This window comes from Oncorhynchus mykiss, chromosome 7 (assembly GCF_013265735.2).
Source record: "Oncorhynchus mykiss isolate Arlee chromosome 7, USDA_OmykA_1.1, whole genome shotgun sequence".
NCBI lineage: Eukaryota > Metazoa > Chordata > Actinopteri > Salmoniformes > Salmonidae > Oncorhynchus > Oncorhynchus mykiss.
In genome coordinates, this window is record NC_048571.1 from 57,334,855 (window position 1) to 57,357,957 (window position 23,103).

At 42.4% G+C, this 23,103-nt stretch overlaps 1 protein-coding gene across 6 annotated transcripts in view; it reads left to right on the forward strand.

The window, feature by feature from the left end:
- The first annotated feature begins 1,743 nt into the window (after positions 1–1,743).
- LOC100135783 (rtSox23) overlaps positions 1,744–23,103 on the forward strand; it is a 68,656-nt gene continuing 47,296 nt past the window's right edge. For 2 of the 6 annotated variants that reach the window (XM_036981839.1, XM_036981841.1), the window contains exons 1-2: positions 1,839–2,099; positions 18,223–18,532. In XM_036981839.1, coding sequence (XP_036837734.1) covers positions 18,249–18,532 — 284 coding nt within the window. In that variant the 5' untranslated portion in view covers positions 1,839–2,099; positions 18,223–18,248. 6 annotated transcript variants of the gene reach the window in all.

The following is a 23,103-nucleotide window of genomic DNA, read 5'->3' on the forward strand; positions in this document are numbered from 1 at the left end:
TTGGTATTCAGCAGTCTTATTTACAGTGAAGAACTTCAAATCAAATTCAAATCAAATCAAATTTATTTATATAGCCCTTCTTACATCATCTGATATCTCAAAGTGCTGTACAGAAACCCAGCCTAAAACCCCAAACAGCAAGCAATGCAGGTGTAGAAGCACGGTGGCTAGGAAAAACTCCCTAGAAAGGCCAGAACCTAGGAAGAAGCCTAGAGAGGAACCAGGCTATGAGGGGTGACCAGTCCTCTTCTGGCTAACTACAAAATTGTGTTTTTGTCAGACAGCACAGGCAGCAGCTCTATGGAGATGAGATGACTCGGAAGTAAATAAAGTCATCAAATAAAACAAAAGTAACATACACAACAACTGAAATAGTTTATTATATGTGAATAAATGATGGTTTATAAGTGGTGAGCAGCAATGGGTTGTCACTACCATCATGAGACTAATTGTTTTATTCTGTGTTGTTACAACATTCAACCCACATAACGCACAATGCATTTAATGTTGAAAAAGGACATCACAATCGAAAACCATCAAAAATAATCGAGCCGAAACCGAACTGACCTCAAAAAGCACTAATCGCTCAGCACTACTGCAAAGCTTCCATCCTTGTAACAGATAAAGTACTATGTGATACAACTTCAGGCAACCCGGTCTCAGAGCATTTAGTATTATTCTGTACGTAAATCTGAGACACTCCATTTAGTATGGTATGTTATGTTTGGTATGGTTACATAAGACAGATGGTTAATTAAGGCAACAACAAAAGTAGGGTGGATGGTTAAGCATATAATGTGAACATCTAGCAACCCTTGCGAGTTCGAATCTCATAATGGACAACTTTAGAATTTTTGCTAATTAGCAACTTTTCAACTACTTACTACTTTTGAGCTACTTTGGAACTACTTGGCATGTTAGCTAACCCTTCCCCTATCTGTGACCGTAACCATTTTAGCTAACCCTTTTAGCTAACCCTTCCCCTATCTGTGACTGTAACCATTTTAGCTAATCCTTTTAGCTAACCCTTCCCCTAACTGTGACCGTAACCATTTTAGCTATTCCTTCACCTAACTCCAACCTTAACCCTTTTAGGTAACCCTTCCCCTAACCCTAATACTAACCTTGACCCTTTAACCTAACTCCTAACCTTAACCCTAACCTTAAACCTGACTCCTAGCCACCTAGCTAGAATTCGAAACATATTGTAAGTTTTGCAAATTTGTAACCTATAAGATGTTTTTAGCAACTTCGTAACGTATTGTACATTTTGAAAATTCGTAACATATAACACAAATTGTAATTCGCAACATATCATATGAAATTGGTGATGGACATCCACAAATGAATACATACCACACAAAACGTAACATATAATACTAAAAGGCATGTCCCGGATTTACGTAAAGAATAATACGAAATGCATTGAGACCAGGTTGCTTTAGGGTGATGTCGTCCTACTTACACTTTGACCCAGTGTAGACCAACGTCACGAAGAAGGTAAACGTTTGGAATACTTACTCCAATAAGGAATGCTGTTTCCCATGAATGTTCAAGTCCTGTGTTGAGCAGTGTTAGGTACTTTCGAACACGAATGTATGGTCTACCCTTGTTGTGTGTGTCTGTTTGTGCTATATTGGAGGGTAGGGGATGGGATACCTTACTGATAGTTTGGTTATTGTTTCAATTGAGAATCGAGTGCATAAAAGGCCTTTCTTTCCAGTCTAATGATCCCATTGATTTGATACCCTGGCCCTTTCTCATGATCCCTTCTCTTCCAATCCCATTGTGGCGACAGATAAAGAGGTCCTTTCCCTTTAAGGGGGAGGTGAGTGGAAGGGAGAGTGAATGTTAGAAACAAAACACCAGAAAGTCATGGAGAGAAAGCGGGGTGAGGTTGTGTGAGTGTTGGGCAGAACTACCGTGAAGTTGATAGCAACGATAGGTCCTTCTGTAACCCTGTCCTCGTCTTTCCTGTAGACGGAAGAGAAGCCGACACAACGCGTCTTCTCGTGCTTTGCATTCGTTGAGCAATCAGCGGTGAGCGCTCGGGAAAAACAGAAACAGACGTTTTGGAAAGCCCGCGAGCTTCAGGAGTGGTGAGTGAAAAGAACAGAGCGGGGCACTTTACCCAGGATTAGTGTGATGAGTCCACACACACTGTACTAGGCTACTTGTTAACGACAGGACATATAACTCACTGTCCATACAATTTCATACGCTTCGTGTACTTTTGGATTGTTTCCCTATGCGTTTCCACCCAAACATCATGCGCGCATCCTGGATCGCGAGTGTTTCGAATACAAGGCAATATTTTCGCTCTATTTCATAAATGTTCGAACATGAGTAGCCCTGCTAATGAAATAACATATGTATCAAGTTACACAGACAGGTCCGTTTCGCCTTGCCTTGAGTTGTAGTCTGCGTGTGCCATAAATTGACAGTCCTTTTTTTTTTTTTAAATAGGCAGAACAGTCACAGCATCGTATCTGTAAGGTGACAGCGCACGCAATAACTAGTGACGATGCCAGATGAGAATTAAACTATCAACTACTTTCCCGAGAATAGCTGCGAATGTTAAAACACAGAATATATTTACATTATATCTGTTTTATCGTGAGTCGTGGCCTATTTATCCTTTAAAGTATTTTTCCTGAGGGGTGTTAGGTGTTTGGATTAGTAGATTCGGGAAGTATCTTTCTTTTGGTGGTGGTAGATGATTGGTTGTAGTAGGTAAGGAAAGAGAACATTCTTCATAATTCAGTGAAGTCTTCCCTTGGTAGAATCTATGTGCAATCTGCTTTTCTAGATCACTATGGACATAGCCCTCGGTGAAAATGAGCCAGGGGTGGCATCCTTAGTGGTGGTCAGTCTTAAAGGCTGGAATAGGTTGATTGACAGCACTAGACTGCAGATATGTCTTCATGGGCAATGAATGTGCAAGGTATAAGCAAGTCACTCTGAGTGTGGGTCTGGGTAGTGTTTGTGTATGTGTTTTATATCACGTTGAGCAAGCAAGGTCTTGGTACTGTGTGTATGATGGGACTCAGAAGTCTGAAGTTCGGCAATTTCAGATGATTTAAAGCTTTCTTTGCCAACCTATTTTGTGTGTGTGTGTGTGTGCCTTTACAGTGACTGGCTGCACACAAAGCTGCCTGTCAGTGGGGAGTCCTTGACCTTTCTCTCTGTCCATCTCCTTTCTCTATTCCTCATTCAATTTTCTCTTGCTTTCTTATTATCTTTCTTTGCCGTCCTCATTCCCACTCTGTTTTGTCTCATTCACTCTCCTTTCTCTCTTTGTGTGTCTGTCAGTTTTATCGAGTAGACTGCGGACAGTGAAATCTTCTAGAAGTGTCAAAGGGAGATAGTGTGTGTGTGTCATGCAGGGTCTTATTTGCGCAAGCCCCATTGGCTGTGTTGAATTCCAGTTGTCTTTCAGAGCAGAGAGGGTCTGGTAGAGAAGAGAACACACTGACACAGTCTGTCTGCAGCAGAGAGGGTCTGGTAGAGAAGAGAACACACTGACATACAGTATGTCAGTAGCAGAGAGGGTCTGGTAGAAAATAACACACTGACACACTGTTTGGGTGTGGGGATTAACCACAGTAACTGGTAAGCTGTGTGTGCTGCTCTTACAAGGAGAGGACTGACCGCTGACCTCTAACCTCTCACCCCCTTCTCTCTGAGCAATGTGCCTCCAGGTGAATGGGTTCACACAGGATGAGAGGTGACCTGGATGCACTTTCTCTCTCCAAGTCAAATCTAGTCATCTATCAAGTTCTATTGAAATAGTATTTACACTTCCTTGTTAATTAAAGCTTTGTCGAAGACTCAATAGCTGCTGAATACAGTTACTATGTATTAATAACCTGTTGTTAACATGTATCCTGCTGACTCTAGGGTCCCTAGCTAGCTCTCTGAGTGTTGGTCTGTTGAGTGACATACACTATATATATACATTTATGTGGACACTCCTTCAAATTAGTGGATTCGGCTATTTCAGCCAAACCCATTGCTGACCGGTATATAAAATCCAGCACAAAGACATGCAATCTCCATAGATAAACATTAGCAGTAGAATGGCATTACCGAAGAGCTCAGTGACTTTCAACGTGGCACCATCATAGGATGACACCTTTCCAACAAGTCAGTTCGTCACATTTCTGCTCTGCTAGAGCTGCCCCGGTCAACTGTTAGTGCTGTTATCTAGAAGTGGAAACGTCATGGAGCAACAGCGGCTCTACCATGAAGCGTTAGGCCACACAAGCTCATAGAACTGGACCGCCGAGTGCTGACGTGAATAGAGGATAAAAATCATCTGTCCTCGGTTGCAACACTCCAAACTGCCTCTGTAAGCAACGTCAGCACAATAACTGTTCGTTGGGAACTTCATGAAATTGGTTTCCATGGCAGCTGTACGATAGCCTAAGATGACCATGCGCAATGCCAAGCGTCGGCTGTTGTGGTGGAAAGCTTGCCTCCATTGGACTCTGGAGCAATGGAAACACGTTCTCTGGAGTGATGAATTACGCTTTACCATCTGGCAGTCCGACAGACAAATCTGTGTTTGGCGAATCCAGGAGAACGCTTCCTGCCCCAATGCATATTGCCAAATATAAAGTTTAGTCGAGGAGGAGTAATGGTGTGAGGCTGTTTTTCATGGTTCGGGGTAGGCCCCTTAGTTCCATTGAAGGGAAATCTTAACACTACAGCATACAATGACATTCTAGACGTTTCTGTGCTTACAATTTTGTGGCAACAGTTTTGGAAGGCCCTTTCCTGTTTCAGCATGACAATGCCCTCGTGCACAAAGCGATGTCCATACAGAAATGGTTTGTTGCAATTGGTGTGGAAGAATTTGACTGGCCTGCACAGAGCCCTGACATCAATCACATTGAACACCTTTAGGATGAATTGGAACGCCAACCGTGGGCCAGGCCTAATCGCCCAACATCAGTGCCCAACCTCACTAATGCTCTTGTGGCTGAATGGAAGCAAGTCCCTTTAGCAATGTTCCAACATCTAGTGGAAAGCCTTCCCAGACGAGTGGAGGCAGTTATAGCAGCAATGTTCCAACATCTAGTGGAAAGCCTTCCCAGAAGAGTGGAGGCTGTTATTACAGCAAAGGGGGACCAACTCAATATTAATGCCCATGATTTTGGAATGAGATGTTCTACGAGCAAGTGTCCACATACTTTTGGTCAGGAAGTATATAGGTTTCTGCTCCACTTCATTCCAATTTGCAAATACCAAGAACCCAAGGGCAGTATTTATGGGTTTTCTTTGTGTGTTTGTGTGTGTGTGTTTTGTTGCCTTTGTGTGTGGTTTGTGTGTGTACTTGTGTGTGTGTGCCCCATTTCCGATGGGCCTACACCAGACAGCTCCATAAGGGCAGCAGAGCAGACAAAGGTTTTCCTCTGTCTTCCTCTGACCTCTTCTGTTGCAGTCTGCATTGTTCTCCCTGTCCTATTGAACCAGGGGTCCACAGAGACGCACCACAATGGAGACAGACGTGTGTGTGATTTTGTGTGTGTATGCTCCTGCTGTTTGTGTCTGTGTGTTTCAGACCAATTAAATAAAGTGATTGGTCGCTTTGATCCTTCAAATGTATTGTGCTCTTGGATCGTCAAGTCATGAAGCATAACAAGGAATCTATTAGTCACATGCCGAATACAAAAGGTGTAGACCTCACCATGAAATGCTTACTTACAAGCCCTTAACCAACAATACATTTCAAGAAATAGTTCAGAAAATATTTACAAATAAACTAAAGTAAAAAATAAAATAACGAGGCTATATACAGGGGTACCAAGTCAGAGGATAGTGCGTATGGCCCAGTACATCCCCGGGGCCAAGCTTCCAGACTCCAGTCACAGACTGTTCTCTCTGCTACTTCTCGGCAAACGGTACCGGAGCGACAAGTCTAGGTCCAAGAGGCTTCTGAATAGCTTCTACCCCCAAGCCATAAGATTCCTGAATAGCTAATCAAATGCCTACCCAGACTATTTGACACTCCAGACCCAAACTGTTATAGACTTATATCTATCCTGCCCTGCCTTTCTAAAGTCTTCGAAAGCCAAGTTAACAAACAGATCACCGACTATTTTGAATATCACCGTACCTTTTCCACTATGCAATCTGGTTTCCGAGCTGGTCATGGGTGCACCTCAGCCATGCTCAAGGTCCTAAATGATATCATAACCGCCATCGATAAAAGACAGTACTCTGCAGCCGTCTTCATTGACCTGGCCAAGGCTTTCGACTCTCTCAATCACTGCATTCTTATCGGCCGACTCAATAGCCTTAGTTTCTCAAATGACTGCCTCGTCTGGTTCACCAACTACTTCTCAGACAGAGTTCAGTGTGTCAAATCGGAGGGCCTATTGTCCGGACCTCTGGCAGTGTCTATGGGGGTGCCACAGGGTTCAATTCTCGGGCCGACTCTCTTCTCTGTAAATGTCAATGATATGCTCTTGCTGCTGGTGATTCTTTGATCCACCTCTACGCAGACGACACCATTCTGTATGCATCTGGCCCTTCTTTGGGCACTGTGCTAACAAACCTCCAGACGAGCTTCAATGCTATACAACATTCCCGCCCGCCCGCCTAGCATCACTACTCTGGACGGTTCTGACTAAGAATATGTGGACAACTACAAATTCCAAACTGTCTGGTTAGACCGTAAACTCTCCTTCCAGACTCACATTAAGCATCTCTAATTAAATATAGAATCGTCTTCCTATTTCGCAACAAAGCCTCCTTCACTCATGCTGCCAAACATACCCTCTTAAAACGTACTATCCTACCAGTCCTTGACTTCGGCGATGTCATTTACAAAATAGCCTCCAACACTCTACTCAGACAACATCCAATTTGCTGTCATAGTGCCATCCGTTTTGTCACCAAAGCCCCATATGCTACCCACCACTGCGACCTGTATGCTCTCGTTGGCTGGCCCTCGCTTCATATTCATCGCCAAACCCACTGGCTCCAGGTCATCTATAAGTCTTTGCTAGGTAAAGCCCCACCTTATCTCAGGTCACTGGTCTCCATAGCAACACCCACCCATAGCACGCGCTCCAGCAGGTATATTTCATTGGTCATCCCCAAAGCCAACAACTATTTTGGCTGCCTTTCCTTCCAGTTCTCTGCTGCCAATGACTGGAACAAATTGCAAAAATCACTGAAGCTGGAGACTTATATCTCCCTCTCTAACTTTACTCATCAGCTGTCAGAGCAGCTTACCGATCACTGTACCTGTACACATCCCATCTGTAAATAGCACAACCAACTACCTCATCTCCATATTGTTATTTATTTTATTTGTTCTTTTGCACCCCAGTATCTCTACTTGCACATATTCTATTCACTCCAGTGTCGCCACTGACCTATTTATTGCCTCACTAATCTTACTACATTTGCACACACTGTACATAGTTTTCTATTGTGTTACTGACTGTACGTTTGTTTATCCTATGTGTAACTCTGTGTTTTTGTCGCACTGCTTTGTTTTATCTTGGCCAGGTTGCAGTTGTAAATGAGAATTTGTTCTCATCTGGCCTACCTGGTTAAATAAAGGTTAAATAAAAAAGGCCGTCTCATTGTTGCCGGTGATCAGGCCTACCACTGTTGTGTCTTCAGCAAACTTAATGATGGTGTTGGAGTCATGCTTGGCCACGGAGTACAGGAGGGGACTAAGCATGCACCCCTGATGGGCCCCAGTGTTGAGGATCAGTGTGGCAGATGTGTTGTTGCCTACCTTTATCACCTGTGATTGTCAGGTGTGAATAGGCAGTGTGGAGTGCCATTGAGATTGCATGATCTGTTGGGGCTGTATGCAAATTGTAGTGGGTGTAGGGTTTCCGGTATGATGGTGTTGATGTGAGCCATGTCCAGCCTTTCAAAGCACTTCATGGTTACCAATATGAGTGCTATGGGGTGGTAGTTATTTAGGGAGGTTACCTTTGCTTTCTTAGGCACAGGGACTATGTTGGTCTGCTTGAAACATGTAGGTATTACCGACTCGGTCAGAGAGAGGTTGAAAAGGTCAGCAAAGACACTTGCCAGTTGGTTCGCGCATGCTCGTAAGTAATCCTTCTGGCCCGTGGGCTTGTGAGCAAGACCTGTTTAAAGGTCTTGCTCACATCGGCTACAGAGAGGGTGATCACACAGTCATCCAGAACAGCTGGTGCTCTCATGCATGCTTCAGTGTTGCTTGCCTCGAAGTGAGCATAAAAGGCATTTCGCTCATCTGGTAGGCTCGCATCACTGGGCAGTTCGCCGCCGGGTTTCCCTTTATAGTCCGCAATAGTTTGCAAGCCCTGCCAAATCTGGCAGGGAAGCCTGGGGCGGCAGGGTAGCCTAGTGGTTAGAGCGTTGGACTAGTAACCGGACGGTTGCAAGTTCAAACCCCCGAGCTGACAAGGTACAAATCTGTCGTTCTGCCCCTGAACAGGCAGTTAACTGTTCCTAGGCCGTCATTGAAAATAAGAATTTGTTCTTAACTGTTAGTTAACTGCCTAGTTAAATAAAGGTAAAATAAAAAAAATAAACATCCGACAAGTGTCAGAGCCGGTGTAGTAGGATTCAATCTTAGTCCTGTATTGACAGATGGTTCATTGGAGGGCATAGCTGGATTTCTTGTTAGTGTCCAGATTAGTGTCCCGCTCCATGAAAGCGGCAGCTCTAGCCTTTAGCTCGGTCCGGATGTTGCCTGTAGTTCATGGTTTCTGGTTGGGGTACCAACGGTCACTGTGGGGACGTTGTCGTAGATGCACTTATTGATGATGCACTTATTGATCCAATTCCTCAATGCAATTGGATGAATCCCGGAACATATTCCGGTCTGCGCTAGCGAAACAGTCCTGTAGCGTAGCATCCGCGTCATCTGAACACTTCCGTATTAAGTGAGACACTGGTACTTCCTGCTTTAGTTTTTGCTTGTAAGCAGGAATCGGGAAGATATCATTTTGGTCAGATTTGTCAAATGGAGGGCGATGGAGAGCTTTGTATGTTTCTCTGTGTGTGGAGTAAAGGTGGTCTGGAGTTTTTTTCCCTCTGGTTGCACATGTGACATGCTGGTAGAAATGAGGTAAAACAGATGAAACTTTAAAAAAATAATTTATAATCAAAACTGAATACAAAAATGAACATTTTATATAGTCCTTGGCAAGATAACTGGATGTTTTAAAGCTCCTCTTAGACCACTTTTTAAAAGATTTAGTGTGCGTATCTGTCAGGGATGTTGTGGGAAGGGTGTCACAGGGTACATTGATAAGCCGTGTTCTTGTCTATAATGAGGGGAGTGAAAGGCCTGTGGGGAAATGTTACTGCATGTTGTCTCCTGTTGGATAACAAGATTAATGAGCCAGACTGGCCTTTTTCTCTTTGTGACCGGACAAAAATGATAGAATATTGACAAAGAGACCAGTAATCATTGACTAAAGTTGACTAAGTGTGTTAGTACAGGTCCAACCAGGTTAGAGAGGCATGCAATGGAAGAAAATGGCTTTATACACCATCCCTGTGTTTGTGAGAGAGAAAGTTCTCATGGAATGGGCTCTTTCCTTCTTGAGGCATGATATGATTTAAAGAGATCTTGAGGTAATATTTTAAAATATACTTTGATTTCATGAGTTACTTGATCTTTGTACATAACTGTGAAATGCACCACATCACTTCAGTAGGAGATGTCCTAACACTGAAAATAACACAGGCTGGTTTTGTGTCATGAGTAAACCCAGTTTAGTGTTTTGTTCCACTGATTGGTCGATGCAGACTTCATGCTATGGAGGAGAGTTAGCAGATCATTGACTTTTGATGGACCTCTGACTCCTCCCTCCCACTATCTCATGCACCCACATACACACACACAAACAGTCTCCACCTGTTGTTGTCTCGGTGGTACCTTATTGGGGGAAACAGAGGATGTCTCAGACTCAGCATTGCTCATAGAGCTCAATCAGTAGAGACGCAGTGAGACCGTAGACACAGTTAAGAGACAGTCAGTCAGTAGTAATCTCAGTCCGAGACTAGAGAACACATATCTTACCTACTGCCTTGCATATCAGCCTCTCTGACATTTCAAGGTAAGACTCCTTTCTACCAAACTGATTCCACTTCAGTCATTAATATACAATATTATAAAGTAAAATGACTGAAAAATAAGTTTGATCCAAAACGAGAACTGAGGTTACAATCTGTAACAGGGTTTTCAATTTGCAACGTTATGAAGTTTTAACTAAGGCAGTAACATCTTGTTTGTGGCATACTGAACTTTTTTTATTTTGTTAGCCTAAAGTTGCAGTAATTCTATTGAACATTTTGGTTTGCCTGTGACATTTTATTTATTTAGCTGTTTTCCAGTCATCTCATCTGTGTGGTGTCTTTCTGTTACATTTTGTGCCAGTCTTATAAATATAGCATAATGTCACATTTCTAACAGTCTAAAATACAGTCTAATGTATTTTAGACAGCTTTCTGAGCACAGGTGTAGTGTTATTAAATAATACTTAATGGTAGTAGGAGTCATATACCTCAAATTTCTTTACAATTCCTGGGAATAAAATCAACCCCACCTGGTGTTGTATTGTGCATCTTTACCTTGGTGTGAACCGTGGGTGTACATTCAACAGTCCTATAGTGGTGTTTTAAGTCCGTGGCGTCTTCAGCTATAAGGAGCTATTCACTCACGGTAATAAATCAGTCTGAACAAGAAAGAACGGAAGCTGCTGTGAACGCTGCTTTGACTTTCTCATGCCACAGCTAAACAACGTTTAATCCCTCTCAGAATACACAAGTCTGGGCTGTGTGTGTGTGTATGTGTGTGTGTGTGTGTGTGTATTCCTGTACCTGCTGCAGGTGTGTGTTAGTGCAGAGAGGGCATGAAGTGGGGCGTTGCGGCAGAAAGCAAGCTGCTACAGGACCAAGGTGTGTTTCACCATGCCTCTATCTAAATACATTTCTCCAGGATGTTTTGTTGGCTAAAATGTGTTTCGCCTATTTCATTGTTCATGTAATGTGAGCGACGTCACATCAGACAGTGGAATTTTACTTGATTCATTCATCAATGCATGACTGACTCTACTCTCACAAGTCTATTAAAAAAAAGCCTAATTATAAGGAATGTGCAACATACAATTGTTTTTCAGTGTTGAATTGTTTATGTTTACACAAACATAAGCAATGCAATTTAGACAGTCTTTGTCAAATTCATCCACATATAGGGAAATATTTTATTTTCTATAACAATAAGTTAACGAGTGGCTGGTGTGACTAAGTAACAATATTACAGACTGCTCTCTACAATGCATTTTCCAAGACGCAAATGGGGAGAGGCAGTACATTTCACACAATACAATAGAAATGTCTTCACGTGGTTCTGTGGTTAATGGAATGCCACTGTACTGTATTTGTATGGATGATTGTGATGCTACTACCTCTTGGGCCAGGCTCCCTATCAAAATAAACTGCTGTCTTAATGGGACTGGCCTGGTTAAATTAAGCCTAAATATATAAATGAGTAAAAATACATTCAAAATAATTATATTGATAGAATATACAATATCTTAATATACAGATTCAAAATACACTATTTCACTGTATCACTTCTTCATGGAGGAGAATGTATGGCTAAGTTATTAATAAATGGCCTAGTCAAAAAATACTCTCAATTTGTTTCTGATAATTTTGTGTTATTGTTAACCATGAATATTTGTATCCTGTTGTGGCGTCTCCGACACAGATGTTTGTTATGGCTGTCAGGTGTGTCAATGTCACATAGTGGTTTGTCACAACCCAGTGGATTTGTTTATCTCTCTGTTTGGAGAATGATTTGTATCTCTTTTGGAATCAGTGAAAGCTAATAAGAAAGAACTTTGTGTGCTTGTCTGTTTTTTGTGATGTTAACCCTTTACACTCGTACCCATATGGGTTGAAAATGGCAGATTTGGGCACTGATGAGCACGTAATTTGGAACGAAGTGGCTATACAGTAACATGCTATAAATCATGTCAGCGCTCTGGCTCTGTGCTTCACAACTTTAAAAATGTTTCGACTGACAGCTGTTCTGAATTTGAACACCACACCTGACAAAATGTTGCCCTCATTCCTCCTGCTATTTGGCCAACTTTTGCAAAAATGTTTGTTGTTATGAGTCAGGGAAATGCTATAAATTAGTAGGAATGTATAATGAAAGATGAGAAGTTGAGGATTTATAATAAATAGCGCTTTGATGTCATACAAGCAAGCCAAACACCTGTGAGTCCAAATGTGAACTTCACTTTTCCACATCATAAAACCATGTCATACAGTTTCAACATTTCTGATCACTATGTTTGATGTACAGTTAGAAGATGACATGGCGTTATACCCTGGGTTGTCCTGAACAGAATGAGCCTATGTGAAGAAAATTTGCCCCGGAGCACGCACCTGAATGCACGCATGACTCAATTCTATGCACACCAAAATTGTTGTCAATAGAACGGTTTTGGATTGTGTCAACAACAGCAGTAATTGTGTGATGCTGGGGATGCAGGGTTGTGTTCCAAACAAAACAAATATACGTGTGCTTGTTCCTCAACTGCACAGCTATTAGAGCAAAAAACGAAGCACCTTATAGTTGAATACTCTACTTTCAGTCGTAAAAGTGCATTGCCATTTCTTAGGAACTGTATACAGCCTATATCTCTATCTCTACTAGAGGTCGACCGATTATGATTTTTCAACGCCGATACCGATTATTGGAGGACCAAAAAAGCTGATGCCGATTAATCGGACGATTTAAAAATAAATAAATAATAATAATTAAAAATATATATATTTTTAATAATGACAATTACAACAATACTGAATTAACACTTATTTTAACTTAATATAAAACATAAAATCAATTTAGCCTCAAATAAATAATGAAACATGTTCAATTTGGTTTGAATAATGCAAAAACAAAGTGTTGGAGAAGAAAGTAATTTGTGCCATGTAAGAAAGCTAACGTTTAAGTTCCTTGCTCAGAACATGAGAACATATGAAAGCTGGTGGTTCCTTTTAACATGAGACTTCAATATTCCAAGGTAAGATGTTTTAGGTTGTAGTTAATATAGTATTTATAGGGCTATTTCTCTCTATACCATTTGTATTTCATATACCTTTTGACTATTGGATGTTCTTATAGGCACTACAGTATTGCCAATGTAACAGTATAGCTTCCGTCCCTCTCCTCGCTCCTACCTGGGCTCGAACCAGGAACGCATCGACAACACTCGAAGCATCGTTACCCATCGCTCCACAAAAGCCACGGCCCTTGCAGCGTAAGGGGAATAACTACTCCAAATCTAAAAGCGAGTGACGTTTGAAACAGTATTAGCGCACACCCAGCTAACTAGCTAGCCATTTCACATTGGTTACACCAGCCATTAGGCTGATAGGCTTGAAGTCATAAACAGCGCTGTGCTTGCGAAGAGCTGCTGGCAAAACGCACAAAAGTGCTGTTTGAATGAATGATTACGGACCTGCTGCTGCTCAGTCAGACAGCTCTATCAAATCATAGACTTAATTATAACATAATAACACACAGAAATACGAGCCTTTGGTCATTAATATGATCGAATCCGGAAACTATCATTTCGAAAACAAAACGTTTATTATTTCAGTGAAATACGGAACCGTTCGGTATTTTATCTAAAGGGTGGCATCCCTAAGTCTAAATATTCTTGTTACATTGCACAACCTTCAATGTATGTCATAATTACGTAAAATTCTGGCAAATTAGTTCGCAATGAGCCAGGCAGCCCAAACTGTTGCATATACCCGGACTCTGCGTGCAATGAACGCAAGAGAAATGACACAATTTCACCTGGTTAATATTGCCTGCTAAACTGGATTAGTAGTTATAACTAGTGATTATGATTGATTGTTTTTATAAGATAAGTTTAATGCTAGCTAGCAATTTACCTTGGCTTCTACTGCATTCGCGTTACAGGTAGCCTACTCGGAGTGCAATGGTTAGAGCGTTGGACTAGTTAACTGTGCGGTTTCAAGATTGGAACCCCTAAGCTGACAAGGTGAAAGTCTGTCGTTCTGCCCCTGAACAAGGCAGTTAACCCACAGTTCCTAGGCAGTCATTGAAAGTAAGAATGTGTACTTAACTGACTTGCCTAGTTAAATAAAAGGTATTTAAAAAAAAAAAAAAAAAATATATATATATATATATATATATATATATATATATATATATTTATATATTTTAATAATCGGAAATCGGCACCCAAAAATACCGATTTCCGATTGTTATGAAAACTTGAAATCAGCCCTAATTATTTGGCCATTCTGAATAATCGGTCGACCTCTAATCTCTACATTTCTATCCATCATAGCTATCTATCTCACCTCTATTTAAAATATGGATTTGGACAGCAGGTAAATATACCAGGAAACACATCTGAAAAGGAATGATGTGCTGTATCATTACTGTTGAACTGTACCTGAGTGAGAGACCATTTTCACCAATTATAAACAGTCAAAAGATTGCAGTGCAAAGAAGTAAATCCAGAATACTGGCTATTTTAGGCTATAGATTATAGCCTATATAAAATTTTGAAAAAAGCAAGGTCTGCTCTGAGAAATCAAGTTCTATTGGGAATTACATTACATATTGGACAAAGAAAAAGAGAACACGTATGTCATGATTGGTTTAAAAACAAACTGTTAATCCTTCAATAATTTGCTATGTTTCTATAAAGGAGAATGTTGATTTTTAAACCATTTTTATCTGTGCACACCCCTTTTAAGAATTGATTGATTTGTTGATTGATTGGTTAATTGGGTTCCCTGGCTCAGAATCAATAGCCTATGACGTGTCTTGTTGCTTTTGTAACTCTCTGACTGTAATTTGTTTAGTCATTTATGTTCATGTCGGTATCTGTCTGACCTATACATGACGGTACACACAAGCACACATGCATTTGTCTGAGATTGGCTTTGGCTCAGCCAATTTTACCCAGTTCAAGGAGAAGAAGCAGTTTTGCAACTCTCTCAAATCAAATTTAATTGGTCACATGCACCAAATACAACAGGTGTAGACCTTACAATGAAATGCTTACTTAAAAGCCCTTAACCGACAATGCAGTTTTAAGAAAATACCCCCCCAAAAAGTAAGAGGTAAGAATAGCAAATAATTAAAGAGCAGTAGTAAATAACAATAGCAGGGCTATATACAGGGGGTACCGGTACAGAGTCAATGTGGGGGGGCACCAGTGTTGAGGTAATTTGTACATGTATGTAGAGTTATTAAAGTGACTATGCATACATAATAACAGAGATTATTAGCAGCAGCATAGAAGGGGGGGGGGGGCAGGCAATGCAAATAGTCTGGGTAGCCATTTGATTAGCTGTTCAGGAGTATTATGGTTTGGGGGTAGAAGCTGTAGAAGCTGTTTAGAAGCCTCTTGGACCTAGACTTGATGCTCCGGTACCACTTGCTGTGCTATAGCAGAGAGAACAGTCTATGACTAGGGTGGCTGGAGTCTTTGACCATTTTTAGGGCCTTCATCTGACACCGCCTAGTATAGAGGTCCTGGATGGCAGGAAGCTTAGTAGTCATTTAGGCAGATTACCTTAGTGTTCTTGGGCACAGGGACTTTGGTGGTCTGCTTGAAACATGTTGGTATTACAGACTCAGACAAGGAGAGGTTGAAAATGTCAGTGAAGACCATTTGGTCAGCGCATGCTCGGAGTACACATCCTGGTAATCGGTCTGACCCAGCGGCCTTGTGAATGTTGACCTGTTTAAAGGTCTTACTCACATTGGCTGTGTAGAGCGTGATCACACAGTCGTCCGGAACAGCTGATGCTCTCATGCATGTTTCAGTATTACTTGCCTCGAAGCGAGCATAGAAGTTATTTAGCTCGTCTGGTAGGCTTGTGTCACTGGGCAGCTCTCGGCTGTGCTTCTCTTTGTAGTCTGTAATAATTTGCCAGCCCTACCACATCTTAGCCGGTGTAGTACGATTCGATCTTAGTCCTGTATTGACGCTTTGCCTGTTTGATCGTTCGTCGGAGGGCATAGCGGGATTTCTTATAAGCTTCCTGATTTAGAGTTCCGCTCCTTGAAAGCGGCAACTCTACCCTTTAGCTCAGTGCGAATGTTGCCTGTAATCCATGGCTTCCGGTTGGGGTATGTACGTACAGTCACTGTGGGTACGACGTCATCGATGCACTTATTGATGAAGTCAATTACTGATTTGGTGTACTCCTCAATGCCATCAGAGGAATCCCGGAATATATTCCAGTCTGCTAGCAAAACAGTACTGTAGCTTAGCATCTGCTTCATCTGACCACTTTTTTTTAATAGACTGAGTCTATTAACAGGTGCTTCCTGCTTTCATTTTTGCTTGTAAGCAGGAATCCGGAGGATAGTCAGATTTGCCAAATAGAGGGTGAGGGAGGGCTTTGTACGTGTCTCTGTGTGTGGAGTAAAGGTGGTCTAGAATTAGTTTTCCTCTGGTTGCACATTTAACATGCTGATAGAAATGAGGTAAGACGGATACAAGTTTCTCTGCATTACAGTCCCCGGCCACTAGGAGCACCGCCTCTGGATGAGTGTTTTCCTGTTTGCTTATGGCGGTATACAGCTCATTGGGTGCGGTTTTAGTGACAGCATCGGTCTGTGGTGGTATGTAGACAGCTACACAAAATACAGATAAACTCTAGGTAGATAAGCTGTAGACCACACTATCATGAGATCCTCTACCTCAGGTGAGCAAAACCTTGAGACTTCCTTAGATATCGTGCACCAGCTATTGTTTACAAATATGCATAGGCCCCCGCTCCGTGTCTTACCAGAGGCTGCTGTTCTGTCCTGCCGATAGAGTGTATAACCCGCCAGTTGTATGTTGTTAATGTCGTCGTTCAGCCATGACTCTGTGAAACATAAGATATTACAGTTTTTAATGTCCTGTTGGTAGGGTACACGTGCTTTCAGTTCGTCCCATTTATTTTCCACTGATTTAACATTAGCTAGCAGGATGGAAGGCAAGAGCAGATTAGCCAGTCGTTGCTTGATCCTCACAAGGCACCCCAATCTCTTTCCGCAAAACGTCCTTTTCCCTTTCCAGCGAATCACGGGGATCTGGGCCTGGTCAGGTGTCTGTAGTAGTATATCCCACCCATCCGACTCATTGAAGAAGAACTCTTCATCCAATTTGAAGTGAGTAATCCCAGTTCTGATGTCCAGAAGCTCTTTTCGGTCATAAGAGACAGTAGCAGCAACATTATGCACAAAATAAGTTATGACCAACGCAAAAAAACAAACAAAATAGCATGGTTGGTTAAGAGCCAATAAAATGTCAGTCCTACCCTCCGGCCCCATTTCCAATTTATGGAAATGACAGCTCGCTCTCTCACTCACTATATCTCAATACTAAACGTGATATGGGTGGATTTGAGACTCTTGAAGATATATAAACTCTGGAGAGGCTGAGGCACACACATTCACTGTCTTTTCTGTTAGGTTAGATGTGTGTTAGTGTGTAAAGCAGTGCCAATCTTTCAGCTCGCTGTCTTTTAGGGACCACCCGCTGTAGACGTCTGATTGCCGACATTTTCAAGCGATACCACATGTAGCATCGGTGCCTTCTTTAGAATCACTTGATGTTGTCCTTACTGCGCAAAGAAATCTCCATGACAACGCCTCCAAGCCATGGCCCTCCAGTCTATAAGGCCCTCAGCAAACGGGGACCTATACACGCACACACACACACCCACACCCTTTCTCAGCCACATATGCTCTGTGAACATGTGGGTGACCTAAAGTTGTGGTCCTGAATGGGCCTTAGATACAAAGTGTGCCGAGGCTAAAGGAGACAGCTCATTGTGTGGGCCTACCCTTTTGTCTGAGTTAGCCTGAAGGGGTACGAGGGGGTGGGGTTTGGGCAAAAAGGGGCCCTTCATACACATCCTTTCTTCCCCTTCTCTTATTCTTTCTCTTGATTGGGAGTATATTTTGTCTTTCCTTTCCTCCTCTCTGATAAATGCCACAGTATCCTTTTCTATCCATCACAATACATTGCCTGTTCCTGAGTCTGAGAGAGATGGAGAGAGAGGATGAAAAGAGGCTGCTTTTTAACCTGCATTTCTGAAAGCAGAAGAAAGGAGCCGCTGTGCCAGAGCCAGTCCCTTTCTCTTATTTCCTTTTCTTTTTTCTCCTTTCTCTCTTTTTGTGAAAAGTGTGATTGTGTCATCAGCCTATTTATATGAAGAGAGGACACAGAGAAAGAAGAGGGAGGACGCACAGAAAGAAGAGGGAGGACGCAGAGAAAGAAGAGGGAGGACGCAGAGAAAGAAGAGGGAGGACGCAGAGAAAGAAGCGGGAGGACGCAGAGAAAGAAGCGGGAGGACGCAGAGAAAGAAGCGGGAGGACGCAGAGAAAGAAGCGGGAGGACGCAGAGAAAGAAGAGGGAGGACGCAGAGAAAGAAGAGGGAGGACGCAGAGAAAGAAGAGGGTGGACGCAAAAGGAGAGCATAGCGTGCTCAAACTGTAGGTTTATATAATTAAAACTGCGAATTGTAACTTTTTGGGCAACCCAACCAAATTCACATAAATGTGAGTTTTAGATCATTCATTGTCATTGAAAACAAGCCTAAGAAGCGGTAGATCGGTTCTATGTGGGTTATTTCTATGCTTCTCGTTCTTACAGTGCATTCGGAAAGTATTCATACCCCTTGACTTTTTCCACATTTTGTTACATTACAGCCGTACACTAAAATGGATTAAGTCGTTTTTTCCCCTCATCAATCTACACACAATAGCCCATAATGACAAAGCAAAAACAGGTTTATAGAAATGTTTGCACATTTGTTAAAAATAACAAACTCATTATTTAACATTTATAAGTATTCAGACCTTTACTCAATACTTTGTTGACGCACCCGCGGCAGCAATTACAACCTCGACTCTTCTTGGGTATGATGCTATAAGTTTGGCACACCTATATTTGGGGAGTTTCTCCCATTCTTCTCTGCAGATCCTCTCAAGCTCTGTCAGGTTGGATGGGGAGTGTCGCTGTACAGCTATTTTCAGGTCTCTCCAGAGAGTTCAATCAGGTTAATGTCTGGGCTCTGGTTGGCCCATTCGAGACTTGTCCCAAAGCTACTCCTGCATTGTCTTGGCTGTGTGCTTAGGATCGTTGTCCTGTTTGAAGGTGAACCTATGCCCCAGTCAGAGGTCCTGAGTGCTCTGGAGCAGGTTTTCATCAAGGAACACTCTGTACTTTGCTCTGTTCCTATTTCCCTCAATCCTGTCTAGTCTCCCAGTCCCTACTGCTGAAAAACATCCCCACAGCATGATGCTGTCACCACCACGCTTCACCGTAATGATAGTGGCAGGTTTCCTCCAGACCTGACACTTGGTATTCAGGACAAAGAGCTCAATCTTGGTTTCATCAGACCAGAGAATCTTGTTTCTCATGGTCTGAGAGTCCTTTAGGTGCCTTTTGGCAAACTCCAAGAGGGCTGTCGTGCCTTTTACTGAGAAATGGCTTCCGTCTGGCCACTCTACCAAAGGCCTGATTGGTGGAGTGCTGCAGAGATGGTTGTCCTTCTGGAAGGTTCTCCTATCTCCACAGAGGAACTCTGGAGCTCTCTCAGAGTGACCATCGGGTTCTTGGCCACCTCCCTGACTAAGGACCTTCTCCCCTGATTGCTCAGTTTGGCCGGACGGCCAGCTCTAGGAAGAGTCTTGGTGGTTCCAAACTTCTTCTGTTTAAGAATGATGGATGCCACTGTGTTCTTTGGGACCTTTAATGCTGCAGATATGTGTTGGTACCCTTCCACAGATCTGTGCCCCGACACAATCCTGTCTCAGAGCTCTACGGACAATTCCTTCAACCTCATGGCTTGGTTTTTGATCTGACATGCACGGTCAACTGTGGGACCTTATATAGACAGGTATGTGCCTTTCCAAATCATGTCCAATGAATTGAATTTACCACAGGTGGACTCCAATCAAGTTGTAGCAACATCTCAAGGATGATCAATGGAAACAGGATGCACCTGAGCTCAAATTCGAGTTTAATAGCAAAGGGTCTGAATACAAACCTTTCTACCAACCTGTTTTTACTGTCATTATTGGGTATTGTGTGTAGATTGATGAGAAAAAAATATATTTAATACATTTTAGAATAAGGCTGTAATGTAACAAAATGTAGAAAAAGGGAAGTGGTCTGAATACTTTCTGAATGCACTGTAAGTTTAGTCTTGCTTCTTTTACTTTCAGTTTTGTACACCAGCTTTAAACACCTGAAAATATAATATTTTTGATTATGGAAAATGTATTTCACAGCAGTTAGTACAATTATTCTCTACGCTATACTTGCTTGTTTTGAGTCACAAACTGAAATTAGGCAATTTATTCCAATTTTAACAACCAGGAAATGGCAGAGTTATTTCTGCATAGTGCATCTTTAACAAAGTGAACATGTGGCATTAGTGTGCCTTGGGGCCATCCCTGAGCTCCACATGGATTTAAAAATGTTTTTCCCGGTGTATCCTTAAGTTCCCAACACTGCTCTTTTTGTGATGATATCTGGCCATCAACCACAGAGAACAATACTAATTCAACATCAGCTACCTCTCCTCTGGCGGTATCACACTTTACAACTCCTCACAGCAGGCCTGTGTGTGAGATTAACTGAATGAATCTGTTGTCTGTGTGAGTGTATTCTGTGGCCAGTGGGTAGCCCCCTGGGTTCGGCCAGGAGGGAGAGGAGAGGAAGGGTAGGAAAGCTTTTGTATGTCTGGCCTTGAGAGCTCAGTTCCTAATGAGACCCATTCAGCAACCCAACACAAGAAACCTGCTTCAGACCCTACCCATGCTGAGGCAGATAGAAAGCGTGTGTATGTGTGGGTACGTACGTGCGTGAGAGAGAGAGAGAAATGTTGTCCCGCAGAACACTATAAGAGGAACAACCAACCATGCCATCCACAACACTGTATCAGATTGAGTTTCTGTCATCTTGCCAACCCCTCCCTCCATAAAATCTAATATCAAGTAAAGACAGACACACAGCAGGCTTCGCATGTTGGGGTCATCATAACAGACATATGTATGTGTTGAGTTGTTCTCTCACAACAAGGCTTAGTGTACTAAATACCTGACACATGGTCTGGGCCTGAGGCTGTCTATGAGCCAAGGGGGACTGAGAGAGGAACATGGTCCTGGGAACCCACGGTGGATCCAGGTCTTCATCTCAACTCCGTTAATTAGCCCATGTTAAACTATTTGAAATATTCTTGCTAACTATTTTAAAGGGATGGCATTTGTCCTATATTTTTCAGAGAAAATCTCTAAATGAGCGATTCAAAGTGTCTTTCAGTTAATTGGTGGCCTTTTAACGAGCCAGATACTAATTGATGGTCATCTTCAGTGAGATCCAGCATCCACAGTGGGGTTGAATCCACAGTGGGGTGGAATCCACAGCTCTAGTAAGTGTGTGTGTGTCAATCCACTGCGTTATGTGGGCTGGAGAGAAGCAGATTAAATATTTTGTGTCACCAATGAAAGGAGAGTGAATGTTCGTCCACTCGCTGTTTGCTGCTCCCGAGGAGAGTGTGATCTTTATTTGAATCAGTTTATACAACCATATCGTCTTACTAAACTCTGTGACCACACAAATGTTGCTCAGGTCAATTAAAAAATCCAGCTTGGGGGCAGAAAACGGTGAATAGATCAAATATATATACTCTTTTCATTAACATATTGTTTCTAGCCCAGCTCCTGTGTTATATTTGAATGTGTGATATTCCTCTCTTTCCTTCATTTATTGTGTCCCCGTTTCAGGCAGGCGGCCAAGAAACCCCCATAAAGCATAAAGGTGGCATTGTTAATTATGTGATCCTGGACATCACAGTGCTGTACCACACCTGTGGGTCCAGCTATTTGATCCTTATCACACATTAATGTTATAGGTCACAGGGGCAAAACCTAGATGATGCAAAGTATTGGATTGTTTGATTCAGAGGCACTGTCGCCATGACTGGAGGTAAACCTGAAGACCAATAGGGGGGGAGGAAGTAAGAGATGGTTAGAGGGACATAGAGAGGGAGGGAGCTAGAGAGACAGAGTTAGTGTTGGAAGGAAACGGAGAGAGTTCAGTCTGCAGAGTGGCTCTGTGCTGAGAAAGAGCCTGCCTGCTGACAACATGACCTGTTTCTGCTGTGGAGGGGTCCTCCTAAGTCTGTAGACCTCCACACCTAAGAGTCTCCTTAACCTTTACTTTTCTCTCTGATTGATAAATGTAAATTACCGACTGCTTGTTTCTCCAGAGTTGTCATTAACAACTTGCTTGTGACAATATCATGATGTATTGTACTGCATTGTTTAGCTGGTGTGGAAATATAGACATTTCATGGTAAAATTGTTAATGAACAATAACCTTTTTTGTTTTGTTTGGGATTCAGATGAACCAGCAACACAAAATACAATTTAGCGTGAAGTTATTGCCATTATTACATATTAACAGTAACACCAACTGAAGCGTATGACTGTGTAATAAAGAGATATGAAACATTAGGTAGAGTGAATGGCTCTACAGGGGTTTCATAACTTCATTCCCAGGGATTCCCAGGGAAGACTATGGGACTAGTCCCACTAAGCGTATGCACCTGTGCTATGGTGCACCTGTTAAGGGTTGTGTCCCAGCCACCGTTCAGGCTTTAATGTTGGCATCGCCAGCCTCACCTGCCACTGTGCCAGGCCCCCGGGCATAAGGGAACCAACCACTCTGGGCTGCAGAATAACTGCAGGTTAACATGCTATCTTTGCCAGAGCATTTAAACATTCCTAAAGCAGGTTTGATTGTATCCAGCCTGAGATATGTAAAGGCTCAGGACAATTTAACACAACTTTAAACAGTTTGGAAATGTTTCTTCCAGCAGGAGATGTGTGTCAAGTTAGTTCTGTGTTTGAGTGTCTCTCTCTCTACCCAGAGGAGTCCCTGCAGAGCTTTTGTCTATAGAGCTGTCAGTCTCAGAGTTCACTTGATCAGCCATCGTGTGCTGTTATGATACTGGCTCAGTGCTCTCTCTAGAAGCCCCCCCCCCCGGTCCCCT